This window comes from Apodemus sylvaticus, chromosome 5 (assembly GCF_947179515.1).
Source record: "Apodemus sylvaticus chromosome 5, mApoSyl1.1, whole genome shotgun sequence".
NCBI classification, from domain to species: Eukaryota; Metazoa; Chordata; class Mammalia; order Rodentia; family Muridae; genus Apodemus; species Apodemus sylvaticus.
Window position 1 is genome coordinate 141,359,465 of NC_067476.1, and position 17,219 is coordinate 141,376,683.

Genomic DNA, 17,219 nt, shown 5'->3' on the forward strand with positions numbered 1-17,219 from the left:
GGCAGGGGTCAAAAGTCCAACACCAAAACTATATATCTTTATAAGTCATGAGCAATAAAAAGAATTACTGCAGACAGTTATTAAAAAAAAAAAAAGCCACAGTGACCAGCCGAGTAGGAGGTGTTAGAAAACTCACTCCAAATAATTTATTCACCGAGAACCACAAAGGGCTTTCCCAAGAACAGCAAAAACACCACCATTAATTTCCCTAGGACCCTCCCTTTCAAAGGGCTCCAAACACCACACATTTTATATTAAATTGTCCTTAAAGGCCCCCAAATAAGAGCCATTTCCCGAAGTACAAATGTAGAAACTAAAGCATTTGTGCCCACCATGGTTGGCTTAAGCCATGCCAAGGGACTGAGCTGACTGACGGCTGGGCCTGACCCAGGCCTCCTGGGAAAGGGTTACAAAAACCCAAAAACACCACCTCCATCCCTCACAAAAATGAAAAACAGGATCTCTATCCTCAAGAACACCAGAGTCAAGTGGCACATGGCAGGTGCACACACATTCATTCCCCTTACGTTTATGTTTAGGTGACGTGCTATTGAAAAGTCCCTTACACAGCCTGGAGGGTTCCCACTTCCCTGTGCCTAATGTCCCTAGCACTGAGCACTGTACTAAATTGTTTCAATCGCCCAACAATGTGTGACTAGTAGAAGAAGGAACAAAGGCAAGAAGAGGTCAAGAGATTTGCCAAGAGTTTAAAGCCAACTGGGGCAGTGACATGGTTAGGACCCCGGTCCTGCTGCAAGTGGAGGAGCTGGAAGGAAGCTGGTCTCTCCTCCACAGGCCGACTCCTGCTGGGGCAGGGCGCTTTGTCGCGGTCCCTGAATGACACTGCATAGTAGCAGCACTGCAGAACTTGCCTAAGAAAGAGCTGTATGCTCTGTCTGTTTTGCAAACGCTCTATTGTGGAAACCAAGAAAGAAAATGCTGGACTTAGAGGGAAGAGAGCAACAGTACCCAAGCCAGAAAGTCATGGACGGCCTGAGCCCTAATAAAGAAAGGCCAGGGAGACGGACGGACGGACAGACGGACGGACGGAGGAGGGAGAAGGATCCCATATTGAGAGCAAAGTTGAGCCTGGAGCTACGGAAGCCTAGGTGGCTAGGCCCCAGACTGGCGCCTTCTTCCTCAATTTAACCCCTAATGTACTTCTGTAAATTGTTTTAAAGTAACAAAATAGGAACTAAAGCCTTTGTGGGAAATATTCTACACCAGCAGCTTAGGATGAGTTCATGCTACCATCAACACACATGCTGTGTTCACGTGCTTGCTTCATTAGTATTATTGCTTATATTGTACCTACTTCCAAAAGAGGTTCAACGTAACTTAAAAAGTAGATATGATGTCTAAAGGGGCAGAGGTTTTGAACTGGTCAGAACCAGCCAGTGTCTCTATGGTGGCCACAGGCAAACGCTCCGCTCTGCCTCCTTAGCTCTCACATCATGTAGATCGTGGATGCCTCAAGGCTGCCTGTGCTCAGCTGGAGGGATAAACGAGGGGACAAGGCCTGCAAGCCGCCAGGCCAGGCAACCATCTGGCTCCGACACAGTACACCTCTAACTAAAACAAAAGCCAAAGAGGTGAGAAATAGAGTGTGCGAGAGAAAGTGTCCAGTGGCCAGTCCTGCCGAAGCATCTAAATAAGGGAAGCTCTGTGCTGTTTGGGGTCACAGAGCACGGGAAGCTGGACTGTCACACCACTTTCATGGTTAATGAAGGAAGCCTGTAAGATCCTCAGGACAGGGGCAGGGCTCCCAGGGACTGTGCCCTTGAGTAAGTGCAAATGCATATGTGTATTTTTATGCACACACACACACACACACACACACAGTGACACACACACACACACAGAGACACACACAGTGACACACACAGACACACACACAGACTGACACAGAAACACACACATTGACACACACTGATACACACACACAGTGACACATAGTGACAGACACAAACACAGACTGACACACAGAAACACACAGACTGAAACACACACTGACACACAGACACACACAGACTGATAGACTCACACAGCGATACACAGACACACACACAGTGACACATAGTGACACACACACCCAGACACACACCCAGTGACACACACACTGACACACAGAGACACACACAGTGACAGACACACACAGACACACACATAGATACACACACACACACACACACACACACACACACCATTCTGCCCTCGCCAGCAGGAAGAGGGTGAATGGTTCTCCAGGGCCCGGCTGCCCCTCTGACACCACACAGCTGTTGCCTCCAGTAAAGTACTGCAAGAGTTAAAACATTTTTGTGCCAATATTTTAAGAGTGCAGAAGGTTCCAAATTACATGTAAAATAAACAATGCCAGACTGTGAAAACTCTTGGCTGCAACGTTCTCTGATGTTAACAAGAGTTTCTTTATTACTGTAACCTTTCAGAAGTGAATAAAAATTATTTCTCTGCCCTAGTTTTGCCCTCCAGTAAAAGTGAATCGAAGAGTGAGCATGGAGAGAGCTGTACAAAGGCCCCTCCTGAAGCCTGGGGGCTGGGAAGGTGGCCGCTGGAAACAAAGCCTTCCATATATTTCTTTTTTAAAGTAAAAAAGATTGCATTTATGTTTTTGAGAGTGTGTACACATGTGCGGAGGTCAGAGGTCATCTCACAGGAGTGGGCTCTCTTCTTCCGCCATGTGAATCCTGGGACAGAACTCAGGTCAGTAAGCCTGATGGCAAGTGCCGAGGCCAACCTGGTTGACAGAGAGAGTTCTGGGTCAGCCAGGACTACAGAAAGAGACCCTGACGCAGGATAAACAACAAAACCCAAAACGAGGAGGAGGGTTTGTGTGTGCCCAGTTTTCAGGGCAAAATATAGCATGTTGCAAACTCTGAAGTCAATGAATCTGTAATCATCAGGCATGCAGAGGGACAGAGAACCCGCTTTCACCAGCACAGGAAAAGGAACAAGGCCAACAAAGGAAGTCCCTGCCCCTAGCACGTCACTCTGTAACACTTACCCAGAAAGCCATCCCAAATGTCATCTGCCCTGAGCGCTTCTCCTCTGGCATTCAGTCATTCAAACACCAGAATTTCTCAATATTATAATTTCGTTTGTTTGCCCTCGGCTACACCAGGAAGTCTTAATCATCCTTGTATCTCTAATGCTTAACATAGTAGCTGGAAGCTGGCAGGTCACGATAAGATAGATAGATAGACAGACAGACAGACAGACAGATCTTTGTGCCTGATGAACTGCTTCTATTAGAAAAAAAAATCAAGAACACAAGCAGCTCTGGAACAGTACAAGGACAGCTTTTCAGTCCTCTCACTGCAGAACGCTGAGGCTGGAAAGCCTGTGAAGAGTGTCCAATTCACCTGTCACAGACCCAGCCTAGTCAGCCTGCACCCAGACAGTGCCTGGGCCGCCTAGAACTTCTTCCTTACACCACACCCACACCACCCCTCATTAGCCTGAAAGGGCAGTAAATGTTCATTTGCTGGTAGGATGAGGAATGTGATGAGAACTGCATATTGTTATTTCAAAATAAACAAATGAGGGTTACAGAAATGGCTCAAAAGTCAGGAATGTGTGTGTCCTGCTCTAGAAGAGGATCCAAGTTTGATTCCCAGAACCCATGTTTAGCAGCTCACATCCATCTGTAACTCCAGCTCTGGGGGGATCTGGCACACTCTTCTGGCCTCTTTTGATACTGCACTCAAGTATACATATACACAGACACATAATTAAAAACAAAAAAATAATCTATAAACAAGGTATGGATATCATGCTAGGAATTAGAATCACCTTATATAACAACATTGATTCCCATTAAAGCTAGAAGACAGTTGCCACTGGACCCAGTGAATCCCAAGAGAATAGAAACTTGTTTAGACAAAAACTTAAGCCAAATGTCCAGTGTATACTATAACGTGAGTATTGTACTGACCTTATCCAGCAGCACAGAACAGTGACCAGGGCAGGGCTGGGGTGGGGGGTGGGGAAGCTTATACCTGTCGCCACAGCACCTGGGGGGCTGAAGGAGACCCCGGAGACTAAGTGTGCTAAGTTTTGGGGTTTCTGGGCATATTTGCTTAAGTTACCTACATTGTAGGAATAATCTCTTTTATACTGTGTGGAAGCATCACCTGCCAATAAAAAGCTGATGGCCTATAAAAAGGCAGGAAGGAGAAGGTGGGAGGTGGGGAGATTTGATCTCTGTAGATGTGATTAAGACTTTTAAGATATGGAAATCATTCTGGAAGGGCCCTAAGTGCATACATCCTTATAAGAGAGGCTGAGGGAAATTTGAATCAGAGAGAAGAGGAGATGCAGTCAGAAGTCACTGGATGTTGGCAGCCACCAGAGGCTAGCAGGGCAAGAACTAGACCCTTCCCTAGAGCCACCAGAAGGCCATCTGGATCCAGAGAAATTAATTTTATTTACTTATTTCTTTTTTGCCTCTAGGTCCTAGAATCTAGGACTGTGAGAGACTAAATTTCTGTTGTCTCAGACCACCAAGTTTGTGATAATAAAAGCTGTAGCTGCTCCTGGAAGCAAATACACTAGTCTCCCTGGTCTCTGGTGTCCTCGCCTGTAATGTGGGGGTGAGCACAGTCTCAGATGGACAGTTATAAGACAGTAAAAGCACAGTTCTCGTAAAGTACACAGCGAAGAGAAAGCAGTGAGCAAATGTGGCTGTCACCATCACACTCAACCACTGTGTAGCATCTGTGTCTGACCACATCCTACCCCCAGTAGGCAAGGAGAGCACTAGGAACTGACCCCCAGGCGGCCCGGGTTCCCCAGTCAGTTCCTGGTTCTACTTCTCTCTCTGTCTCTCCATTAGGTAAAAGATAGGGTCAGACTAAGAGCAGTGGTTCTGAAACAGAAGGGTTTGTTTTAACGATCTTGTTGGGCCCTGTATTACTTTTCTATTACTATGATCAAACAGTGACCAAAGGAAGGTATAGGGTTTGGGCTTATGGTTCCAGAGGACGAGCGTCTATGATGGTGGTGGTGGTGAGTGTGGGGTGGGTGTGGAGGCAGGCATGGCGGCTGGAGTGACAAAGAAGCTGAGGGCTTACTTACATCCTGAGCTGCACAGAGGAAACAGAGGGAGCAAACCCGGGAGGGCAGGTGGATTTGAAACCTTGAAGAGCGCCCATAGGGCAGACTTCCTCCAACAAGGCTACACCTCCTAAACCTACCCAAAAAGTGCCACCAACCAGGGACCAAGGACTCAATCACCTGAACGTCCCACGGAGGACACTCATTCAAACCAGCACAGGCCCCATTCAAAGAGTTTCTCGGCCAGCTGATGCTTGACAAAGCCCCAAGTGAGGCTGAGGCTTCGGCAGGTATGGGAACAAAGATCTGGGACTCTGACCAGTTAGCTCAAGACTCCTTTTTAGGTTAGAGTTGGAGATTCTCAGCAGCATCTGGTGGGTGTAGCATCCAAACACATGCTGACATAGCCTTGGAACAATCTTCTTTCCCTGAGGCAGGATCTGAAGGGGTGAATATGAGGTACGTGGTACAGACTGGTGTTTAAGTTTTCAACTGCGCAGGATAAGAAATCTGAAGCACAGTGGGAACAGGAAGAGGTGGTCCCCTTATCCAGCAAGCGGGCTCCATTTTAATTTATCTTAATCCCACCTTTCTGCCTCTCTAGCAGACCCCTCCCCCTCAGGCCCTCCTCTAGAAACATATCTAGGTGTCTCTTGAATTCATTTATTGGCTTTGCCGTGTGCAGCATAATACCGCCTTTGTTAGTCTCCTGCCCAGCCGCTCGAGCCCGTGCTCACCCTCCCTGTTCTGCTTCTCTTAGAAAAACATAACTGAGGAGTCTCTGAAAAAGAATTGTTAAGATCAACTGAGACAAATTCCCAGGATGTAGAGACATCAAGCTCTAACTGCAAGGAGACAAGGAAGGCGCAGCGGGAGCAGCAGGGCCATGCGCACCTGCCTTTTCTCCCACAGTGCAATCTCTGGTAGTTCTGAGTAGGAAACCTCTGCCTACTGGATTTGAAACTCCAAATCAACAGGGATTCGGGGATTTCCAGATTCAAGGACAGCCACCTTCTTGGTCTTTGGTAACAAGACAGATGAGGGGGTGGAATTTCAGGGATGATACGGGAATACTGGGCACTGGAAAGTCACAGCTGCAGTCCTTGTGCCAATGTGGGCTAGCTGTATAATCCAGGGTAAGACACTGACATTACTGAACCTGTCTTTCCTTGACACAGAGCTGGGAAGGGCCTGATCCACATCGGTGGTATTTAAGCACCAATATGCACAATCTTCATGGATTGAAAAATCTAAGTTAAAAAAAAAATCTCTCAGGCTCTCCCTCTCCAGTGTAACAGTCTGAGGCTCCTTTTCCTTATAAAGTAGATTCAGAGCATACCACAGAAAGAACCCATGAGGCAGGGCGGGGAGAGAAGAATGAGCCTTTTGTTGGTGATGGTGGTGGTAGGGAGATGAGGCCCAGAAAGCAAAGGCAGCTATGATCAGAGAAGACTGTCAGCCAGAAGATAATGATACAGTCAAGTACCTATGCTCTCCGAACATGGGCGTGCACTGAGGCCAGTGGCACCAGGCTGCCCAGAACACCAGGGACACTAGGATCCTAAGTTTATGTAATTTGAGTTAAATCAATTGCATAAATTGATTGTGGCCGGGCAGTGGTGGCGCACGCCTTTAATCCCAGCACTTGGGAGGCAGAGGTAGGCGGATTTCTGAGTTCTGAGTTCGAGGCCAGTCTGGTCTACAGAGTGAGTTCCAGGACAGCCAGGGCTACACAGAGAAACCCTATCTCAAAAAAAACAAAAACAAAAAAAAAAAAAAGTGGAATAAATCAATTATGGCTCAAAAATTTATTACAGAGGGTGCTAAAGAGATGGCTTAGGCAGGTTAAGACCACTGGCTGTTCTTGTTGAGGACCTGGGTTCACTTCGCAGCAACAAAGAGACTCACAACCATCTGCAGCTCCAGGTCCAGGGGACCTGATGTCCTCTTCTGACCTACTCAGGCATCAAGCACACCGGTGGTGTACAGGCATACATACAGGCAAAATGCATGCAAAATAAAAATTAAAAATCTAAGTTTTTAAAAGATCTGTACAGGGGCCAGGAGAAAAAGCTTACCATTCAAGCAAAGGGACCTGAGTTCAGGTCTCCAGCAACTATACCTGTCATTTTAGGTTTAAACACCAGCACCCCCCCCCCCATTTTTTGTTGTTAAAATATTTGATAAACTGCAGATATCAAAACATCCTAGAGGGTCTAGGAGGGGAAAATGATGTAATTGTATTTCAATTTTTTAAAACTTAAAATTAAAAAAAAAAACTTAAAGATTTTAACATGTTAGAAACATCCAAACAGTTCATTGTTTTATTAAAAAAAAAAAAAAAAAAAAAAAAAGGCAGCAGTCAGAAGCAGAGGCAGGAGGAGCTCTGTGAATTTGAAGCCAGCCTGGTCTACATAGCAAGTTCCAAGATAGCCAGGGCTACATAGTGAGACTCGGGAGGGAGGGAGGGAGGGAGGGAGGGAGAGAGAGAGAAAGAAAGAGAGAGAGAGAAGAGATGAGAGAGAAGAGAGAAGAGACGAGAGACACGAGAGACAGAGAGAGAGAAAATAAACATGTTGGTTTATGCACCTACCAAAGGTTCTATATACACTTCCAAGGTATTTAAATTTTGTCCCCTATGTAAAAGCACTTGGGTCTCTGGTATGAGAGGGACATGACCAGATGCAGGATTTAGGAAGGTGGCCCCTGGCAGTCAGACGGCAAGAGGCCTGGTCTGGGAATAGCCAAGAAGCTTTCAGAAGTGACTTGCAATAAAGCGAGATGATGCCGGAAGTGAAGCAATGGCCGCTGGGAATCCAGGGAAGGAGATATATAAAGCATGCAGCCGGCAAGGCAGGCAGATGCCGAGGAAGAGGCAGGACTCGGGGGTGACTAAGAATTCAGCTTAGGAGGCTCAACTAATGGTGACATCAGAAGGGAGGACAGGGAGGATGTTTCACGGGGCTGTTTGTCCTCTGACTCCTGTCAGTGAGACTTATTTGGAAGAAGCATTGGCAGCCCCTGAAAGGTGAGCTGGAAAATGACTCTGGCTGGCTATATCCGTCACTCCCACGTCCTTGCACACACCTCTCACCATGTTATGACTATGAACAGGGGACATCAAATGAAATCAGGCAAAGAAAACAAGGACTGGAGAGGAAGCCTTGTCTCTTGAAAGGAGAGCTGAGCTAGGAGCAGTCAGTGTAAAGGGCACTAAAGGTGGGTTGTTTGTGGAGTAGGAGCTTACATACACACATGTACACACACATACAAGGTGAGTGTGTGTGTGCATGTGCGCATGTACATGTGTGTGCGTGTGCATGCGCGTGCGTGTGTGTGTGTGTGTGTGTGTGTGTGTGTGTGTGTGTGTGTGTGTGTGTGTGTCTATCATGGCCTCCATGTGGAAGTAAGGACAACTGTGGGAGATACTTTTCTCCATCCACTGTATGGGTCCTAGGGGTTAGAACTCAGATCTTCTGGCTTGGCACCAAACACCCTTAACTGCTGAGCCGTCGATCTTCTTGCTGGGCCCTAGCAAGGGCTTGGAAAGTGGCATTAGGTCACTGCTCCATTATTGAAATACTATGAAGTAGGGCATCCAACTAAGAAAGTGTAATTTAAAAGAAACTTACTGCTATGAATTAAAAACAATAAAGAGATCAAACTCATTATTTTACCCACTTGGTGAAAGAATATTTGCTGAATGCCTATTATGTACAGAGCTCCATTTCTAATGCTTTAGAAACACTAGGAGCTCTGGAAGCCCACGGTCTGTAAGTGAAGGTAGGACTGGCACTTCAGACAAATGACTGTGTGCACTGGGAATTCCATGCTGCAGTTCATTTTCAACATGGAAAGGCTTTATCAATCTTCTCTCAAGGACTTCTGGTAAAATGATGGATCTGGGAGAGCCTGGTAGTGCAAGCTCCCCCAAGAGGCTGAGGCAGGAGAATCAAAGATCGAAGTCTAACTGAGCTACAGAAGTTCAAGGTCAACCTGGGCAACTTACTAAGACCCTATTCAAAAACAAAAAGCAAAAAGGAAGGCTGCGGCCCTAGATCAATAGATAGCCTCCCTGAGCGAGCATGCTCAGTGAGGGCCTAGATCAATAGATAGACTTCTTGAGCATGTTCAAGGAACTAGATGGGATCCCTAGCATTGGGGAAGACTGGGGGTGGGGGTGTGAACCAGAGAGCCACTCAGAAGGACAAGTGACTGAGCCATCAGACCAGTATTATGGGTTCTGGGTGCAGGTGCCAAGCGGTTGGCAAGCTACCTGCTTGAATGCTCCTTTATCAGGTTTCTAGAAACGTACATGGACGGAGAGTATTCCAGGGGTAGGTTCATCCTCTGTGAACTCAGCTCAAATTCAAGAGCCAGTCCCCAATGAAAAAGCACTTTCCCTTCTAAGAATTTAGCTTTGGGGCTAGAGAGAGGGCTCCACAGTTTGAAAGTGACCCTGATATTACAAAGGACCTGAGTTTGGTTGCCAGCACCATGTGGCCTCTGTGGACACAACTGACACTTTTAAAATCTAAAAACGTATCTTTCTCCTAATATTCATCCTAATAACTGAGTGTCCAATTCCAATAGCTTAGGCCACTTACAAACCTTCCAGGGAGCTACTGACATCGAACAACAAACAATGGTATTTTCATGCCATGCAGCTCAAAGGTTCTTTATTTACACACACACCACTTATATTTATGATTATAAAAACCATCTTTAAAGCAGTTCTTATATTTCAAAGCCTTTGACACTGAGTTTTAATCCTGACCTTGAGGCGCAAAGCCCAGCACAGTAAAATAGGAATTTAAGATGTTTTTTCCCCTTTAAGTGCTCAGGATTACACTCAAGTTCACATGAATGCTAGGTAAGCATTCTACCACTGAGTTTTATATTCCCTGGACCTCTTTGGAAATCTTTATGGGGAAGAACATGGGGGAGGGGATATTTGAAACTTAGAAGATTGGAAGATTTTCAGAAAATCTAAAGCCTTTGTTAATCCCACTTTTGAAACATAAAATACCCTGTTATAAGTGCAGGTTTAAAAAAAAACTCAATCAACTCCATTAGGAGATAAGAAAGCACAGAAAACAGAAACATAAAAAAGTGAAGGCAAGGGACTGGTAGGATGGCTCAGCAGGGGGCGCCGGCGGCCAAGCCTGATGGATGAGTCCGTTCCCTAGCACCTACATGGTAGGAGAGCTGAGTCTTGCAAGTTGTCTTCTGACCTCTACACACATACCTAGAACATGCCAACCTGTATACAGATGCACACTCATGCAAATAGATGTAATTTTAAAAAATTGTCACTAGAAAAAAATCAGTCTTTCTGCCAATATTTAATACTAACACAGCAGACAAATATTCTCAGAATAAAAGGGGTATCTCAGCCAGGCGGTGGTGGCGCACACCTGTAATCCCAGCACTCTGGGAGGCAGAGGCAGGTGGATTTCTGAGTTCGAGGCTAGTCTGGTCTACAGAGTGAGTTCCAGGGTAGCCGGGGCTATAAAAAACCAAATCCAAAAAGGGGGTATCTCCTACCCCATTTCCCTAATACCTATCCCAGGCCTCTAGAATCTGTTCTTTCATTCTTCGGAGAGTCACTATTCAGCCAACGGGTAATTATAAGCACTCTGGAGAGCTGGGAGATACATACAGTCCTGACCCTCAGGAATTCATCTGGAAGACAGCCAATATGCAGGAACCATGACAAAAGAGAGAGGGAATAAAAGCCCAGAGAAGGCTCTGCACTTGCAGTGAGGGAGAACTGGACGGGTCCCAGCCTGGTACAGGTACTAGGGAGGACGTCTGAGGACAATCTAGATGTACACGCTGGATGAGGAAAAGACACAAGACAGGAACAGCAAGGCACCTGGCTGGGCTGGCAGGGTGGGCACGTGGATCTCAGAGGGTGCTTAGTCTGAGTCTTGGGCTGTGCTAGAAGCTGCAGTTGCTTAAGGAAATGAGTTTGGCATTAACACAGACCTCTGGGTGTGACCAGAGAGGAGCCTGCAATAAAAAACAGCAGGTCTGATAAACAATGCAAATCTTTATAGGAGGAAGAACAAGGTGGATGGGCTATTTGAAATTTGGAAGATCGGATGGAGATTTTCAGAAACTCTAAAATTAATATCCAAATTTGGCGGATCCAAAGGTTCACCAAAGAGCCCAGTTTGTGCCAGGGCTCTCTACCTGCTCTTCCCTCGGTACCATCTCATCAGCTCTGATACAGGATAGGGGACCAGAAAGCGACAGGAGATTTATTCTTAGTCTGGAATACCATTGGCAAGAAGTCATCTATCTGAAGTCTTACTGAGGCATCTTGGCTGTAGGAACTCCCATGAGAAGAAATTGTAATTCCTTAACTATAGCCTATCTCTCCTCTCTCCCCCCCAGCCCCCCCAATTTGTGTGTGTGTGTGTGTGTGTGTGTGTGCGCGCGCGCGCGTATCACCTTCCCACCTTGGCTTGGAAACCTTAAACCTTGCCCATTGTGAGCTTTAAGGTGGAGATGTCTGGCAGAGCCCAACTGACAGGAAGTCGTTTCACCAGCCTAAGGTTACCATTACCACGCTGAGCCACTGCCTTGAGCTAAGTCTTGTTTGTTTTTGAAGTTTGGTTGAAATGTCACAAATGGAAAAATGAAGTAAAGCTCCCGTTAGCCCTGAGACTGGACACACCTGGTGCAAACCCCGCAAAAGACACTTACTTCATTAGCAGGAGAGAGGCAGGGTGAAATTCACATCTGAAATCTGCCTGCCGCAGGACAAGGTGCTGAGGCCAAAGGGCTGTCTGTTTTTACAGCTGTGTCAAGTCCTGGTTCTAACTCCTACCGACACTCAGGACCAGGGCCAGGGCCCAAGGAAAAAACGGTCTCCAGCCTCTTCAGCTGCAACTTGCCTCACAAAGGTTTTTAAGAACCAGTTAATGAAATAAAACAAGACCAGATGAGGTGATATAATGAATTTTATTTCCACAGCTAATTTATATATTTAAATCCCAAATATTGGGGTTTTTTTTCCTTTTAAAAAGTCAGAACACTAAATTATTGATGTGTTTTTTGTAACCTCAAATTTAGCAGTTGCTTTTGTACTGGCTTCACCAAGGGCTCGTGAATCCGCGCCATGAGCCTTAACAATCGGACTTCTTAGAAGCCGATGAAAAGCAAAATTTCTCTCTTGCATGACACCAGAACTTGAATACCAAATGAGTTATTGATAGGAATTCTAGTTTCAAAGGAATTCTTGATTAAAATTTCTGATTCGTCATCAGTTTGCAAGAGGCAGCTTTGGCTCTGGAGCTCGGCCACACCCAACCACTCAAAGTAATGGCTTCTAAGAACTCGTTGGCATGAGAAAAACCAACACAGCGTTGACTGGCTTTGTAAGTTTTACTTTTTCTATGGCTTTTCTTACAGAAGTATATATACCTGGAACGCCAAATGACACAGAAAGATTTGCAAATTACCACCTTTGCAAACTCTTCGGGCCACATAGTTAGTTAGCACCCTGGGCCGCTTCTGTGTCCACTGAAGCACAGGGAAGACTTGTCCACTGTGGGAGCCCCAAGCCAGACTCTGTTTTGTCCACCTTCTGCTTTTCTCAAGTCACATGTAACACTGCTGCAGGCTATACACTAACAGACTGAAGACCCTATAGCTGCAACACACTCACAAATTACAAGGGATAATATCCAACTGTCCTTCCTATAGAAAAAGTATCTGTTACTCCATCATGTTAGAGGGGAAGGGCTGTGCCAGATACAACCAAGAGCAAGGACAGTGATCATCCAAGTCTTCTGAGTTCCTAGTTTGAAAACAGTCTCATTTATAGTTTTTGCCAGAGCATGGGCATTTCTCATCGTGAACGTAATGGAGGAACCTATACTAGGGACATTACTAACATCTTGCTATTTAAAGTATGGTTGCCACCTCTGAACCACTATCAACACAGGCATAGCCTGGAAACTTTGTTAGAAAGGTAGACACTCTAAACTGGGTGTGATGTGGATACCTGTAATTCCAGAACTTGGGATGTGGAAACAAAAGGAGCAGAAATCCATTGTCATCCTTGGCTATACAGTAAGCCAAGGTCAGTCTGGGTGACAGGAGATCCAGTCAAAGAACAAGGCAAAGGAGAGGAAAAAGCTCCGGAGTAAGGATATGGCTCAATTGGGGTCTAGCATGCTGGGTTCATTCCCAGCACAATATAAAACAAGGTGTGCATGATGGTGCACACCTACAATCTCAGCATTTGGGAGGTGCAGGTAAAAGGATCCAAAGTTTAAGGTCATCCTGAGTTACATAGTGAGTTCAAGGCTAGCCTCGGGCACTCTGAAAAAGAGAGAAACAGAAAAGAGAGGGAAAGAGAAACAAAGAGGAAGGAGGAAGGAGGAAATAAGGAGGGAGGAAGGAAGGAAAGGAAGGAGGAAGGGAGGGAGAGAGGGAGGGAGGGAGGGGAAGTAGATTCTCTGGCTCTGGTCAGAAACTTACCAAAGTACATTGGTTCTTTATCAAAACCCCAGATAAACTGTAGGTACACTAAAAGGGGTATTGTACCACCCTATAGGATGGCATACTCTCTAGAACAACCCAAGTGGACAAGATAAGAGAAGAAAAATTAAAGACTCCTGTAGGACAATATCAGAAAGGAATGAGTCAAGTACATTTATCTAATAAGTTATCTTAGAATATATTAACATAGCGGCGCACACCTCTAATCCCAGTACTTGGGAGGCAAATAAAGGTGGATCTCTGCGAATACAAGGCCAGCCTGGTCTGCATAGTAACTTCTAGGTGTCTAGGTATCTAGGTGCACTCATTCAACTCAACTCATCCTATTTATCCATTTGATGTTACCACATAAGCAAAAAATAGAATAAGACAGTTTCCTGCTTTTATAAAGCTTACAATGAGGGAGACTATTCACAAAGCACCACAGAGAAGGCTCAAAGTGTCAACTGCTGTTAAATATGGAAGAGAAAATCTGTGGGAGAGGGTGTAATTAAAAAATTCCGGTGGTCCAGAAGTCAGCAATTTATGGATTATTAGGCTATTTGGGATAGGACAGCTGTGGCTCACAGGGTCCTGGTGGTCCCACTGCCAGTAGAGCTCAGTCAGCAGAGATAAGCAAAACAGGTTCATCTAATGGAAGAGCCTGTAACGCAATGCCTGGCAGTCAGCAGGGCTTCGGCTGGCCAGAGGGTCTTACTGATCACCATGAGCAGGGTGATTTGAGATGCCAACACTGTCTGAGTCCAGTGTGTGCTGCCACAGTGGGCAATAAACACTTGAGGATGGAGGAAATCCAGCTGTGTGATGGATTGGTCTGCTGACCTCCCTCTGAATGGCAAAGAAAGCTGGCAGGCAGGACGGGGTGGGGGTGGGGGCATGGGGGTGTGTGTGTGAAACAAGAACCAAAGGGGACAGTTATAAAAAGAGCTCCACAGGGGCCAGAGGCATGGCTCGGTGGTTCTTGAAAAGGATCTGGATTCAGTTCCCAGCACCCACATGGTGGCTGATAACTATATAGATATGGGGATTAGAGGGACCCAACAGCCTCTTCTGCCAGCTTGAGCTCCTGCATACATGTGGAACACATACACACACTCAGGAACACACACGTACATGTGGAACACACACACACACTCAGGAACACACACGTACTTGAACTCATAGAGATCGCAAACGTGACTTCAAGGTAGACGGTGATGACTGCAGGTACAACTGATGTTTCATAGCCACACTGTCCCCACAGAGCATCATGCTAATGTCCATAAAGATACTTAAAGGAACCCAGGCTTCCTGCGCCTCCTACGCTACAGCTCCTTCAAAGATAGGAGAAAAGCCTCAACCCAGAGGGGCCCTGAGGTTTTCCAGGAGGAAGCCATCACCTACATGCATGGTGTAAGTCTCAAAGGTTGCAATTTTATACAAAGAAAAAGTACATGGTGTTTACAGACAACAGCAGAGGAGCGTGTGAAAACGGGGACAATGAAAGTCAGCCACGACCGAGCAGTCACTCAGCATGGACAGACCTGTGGACAGGATGCGACTGAAAAGAGTTGTGTGAACGCACACAAAGACTGTGATCATGTAGAACAAAGCAAACCTGCATACAAACCAGCACTGCATATGTCCTATAGCAAACAGCCATTTTACACACATGTGCACACACACTCACGCATGCAAGCATGTGTGCTCACACTTGCACGATCCATATTTTCTTTTCTCAGGCTAATTACTGAATTTACTAAGGGAAAGTTAATAGATACTTAGGTAAAACATTCCAGGTTGCTAGTGACCAGACTTTTCCTTAATCCCTGAGTACTGACATTCATTCCAGGCTCCCCCCTTAAGGACCAGCCTAGAGGGTCAGGTGAGGGTGCGTGCCTATAACCCTAGCACTTAGATGGAGGCAAGAGAATCAGGAATTCATAAGGTACATGAATCCATGTATCAAGAAAATGAAAACCAGCCGGGCAGTGGTGGCACATGCCTTTAATCCCAGCACTCTGGGAGGCAGAAGCAGGCGGATTTCTGAGTTCAAGGCCAGCCTGGTCTACAGAGTGAGTTCCAGGACAGACAGGGCTACACAGAGAAACCCTGTCTTGAAAAACCAAAAAAAAAAAAAAAAAAAAAAAAAAAAAAGAAAAGAAAAGAAAAAGAAAGAAAAGAAAAGGAAAGAAAAGAAAAGAAAAACCAACCAACTGACCAATCAAAGAACCAACATAGAAGTGGAACTAATTCAAATATTAAAGTAATGTCAAAGGCAGTGTCCTTAAGCTAGATTACTATTTGGTTCCCCATTCTGTCCTCCACATCACCAGAATTCCATATACCTCTGTATACAAGATGTCCTCATACCAACAAACCACAATACTGTGCACAAACCCATGAAGTATCCATGGTATGGCAAGCCTCCAAGAGGCAAAAAAAACGGACTATAGCTGACCTGCCTCTTTGGTGCTAGGCAGCATTTCATAGAAACCCAAAAGCAAATCTATTCTAAAGCAGAAAGAACTCCTAATTCAGGTGAGCCATTCTTTTGTGGACAGTGTCCAGGGTCAGCATCGGGGGACGCACTCACCCCCATGACTCGGCCTCGCTGTTCCACGTCTTCCCACATGAAGTGAACTATGATCCGGCACATGTATTTTCCAGTCCGGCCTTCCTGCTTCATTCGGACTAGACACATCCTAAGTGGAAGCAAAACAGTCACTGGATAACTGCATTTTCTATGAATTCATACAGTTCGTAGAAGAGAGATTTTAGCACGGCACACGGAATCAGAAACCCACGAATGACATTATTGTCGTTAATGTCCACACTATATTAAAGCTATCTATGACTTTAAGACAACTGTGACACAGGTGCCGTAAAAAAGCCCATCTCTGTCTCGTCCACCTTCGCCAGCAAAGAGTACGCAACACCAGGGAGTTTCTTCCTTAAATGGTTTATTCAGGAAACCTTGAATTAAGCTTCTTTCTTCTTTTGGCGGCCGGTCTCTCGGCCAGCCTGACCTTATAAACCCTAGATAGCCTCATTTGCCCAGAGAGATAACCAGCCGTATTCTCATAGGTGAACTCAGTGAGTTCTTCATTAGCATGTAAGTGAGATAAGGAATGCAGCACACTGCGCATGTGTTCCAGTGATTTACTACCAGGGAGCAGCAGGTGGCCAGCGCCATCTTGTAACAGAGAAGAACAAAGGGTGGCTCACTACACATCTCAAGTATGCAGTCTGGAAAAAGCATGCATATTACATAAGATAACATAAGCGTTGTGCAGATGAGATACCCCAGAAGCTTCCCTTGCACATGGAAGGACTCATGTGTGGCTGTTAGAAGATGATCAAATCTGAATTCTCCATTCAGCTGGGGAAGATATTTGTTCACCACTGCAGAATTTTTAAAAGGGAGCAACGAATTTTCCTGTCCAGTGCGGTAGCCACCAGCTGCCTGTGGCTACTAAGCACTTTAAATATGGCTAGTCCAAGGATTTCAAAGATAAAGTAAGCAAAAAAATGACATTTTTTATATTGCTGTCACATTAAAATATTGTTCCATAGAAGTTGCAATAAAATCTATCACTGAATCAGTTTCAGGGGCGAGGGCACATCTCGGTAGGTAAGAGCATTTGCTC

At 45.7% G+C, this 17,219-nt stretch overlaps 1 protein-coding gene across 4 annotated transcripts in view; it reads right to left on the reverse strand.

The window, feature by feature from the left end:
• LOC127686137 (ubiquinol-cytochrome-c reductase complex assembly factor 1) overlaps positions 1-17,219 on the reverse strand; it is an 84,555-nt gene that overhangs the window by 25,857 nt on the left and 41,479 nt on the right. For all 4 annotated transcript variants that reach the window (XM_052184055.1, XM_052184056.1, XM_052184057.1 and 1 more), the window contains one exon: positions 16,166-16,274. In XM_052184055.1, coding sequence (XP_052040015.1) covers positions 16,166-16,274 — 109 coding nt within the window. The remainder of the gene's footprint in view (positions 1-16,165; positions 16,275-17,219) is intronic.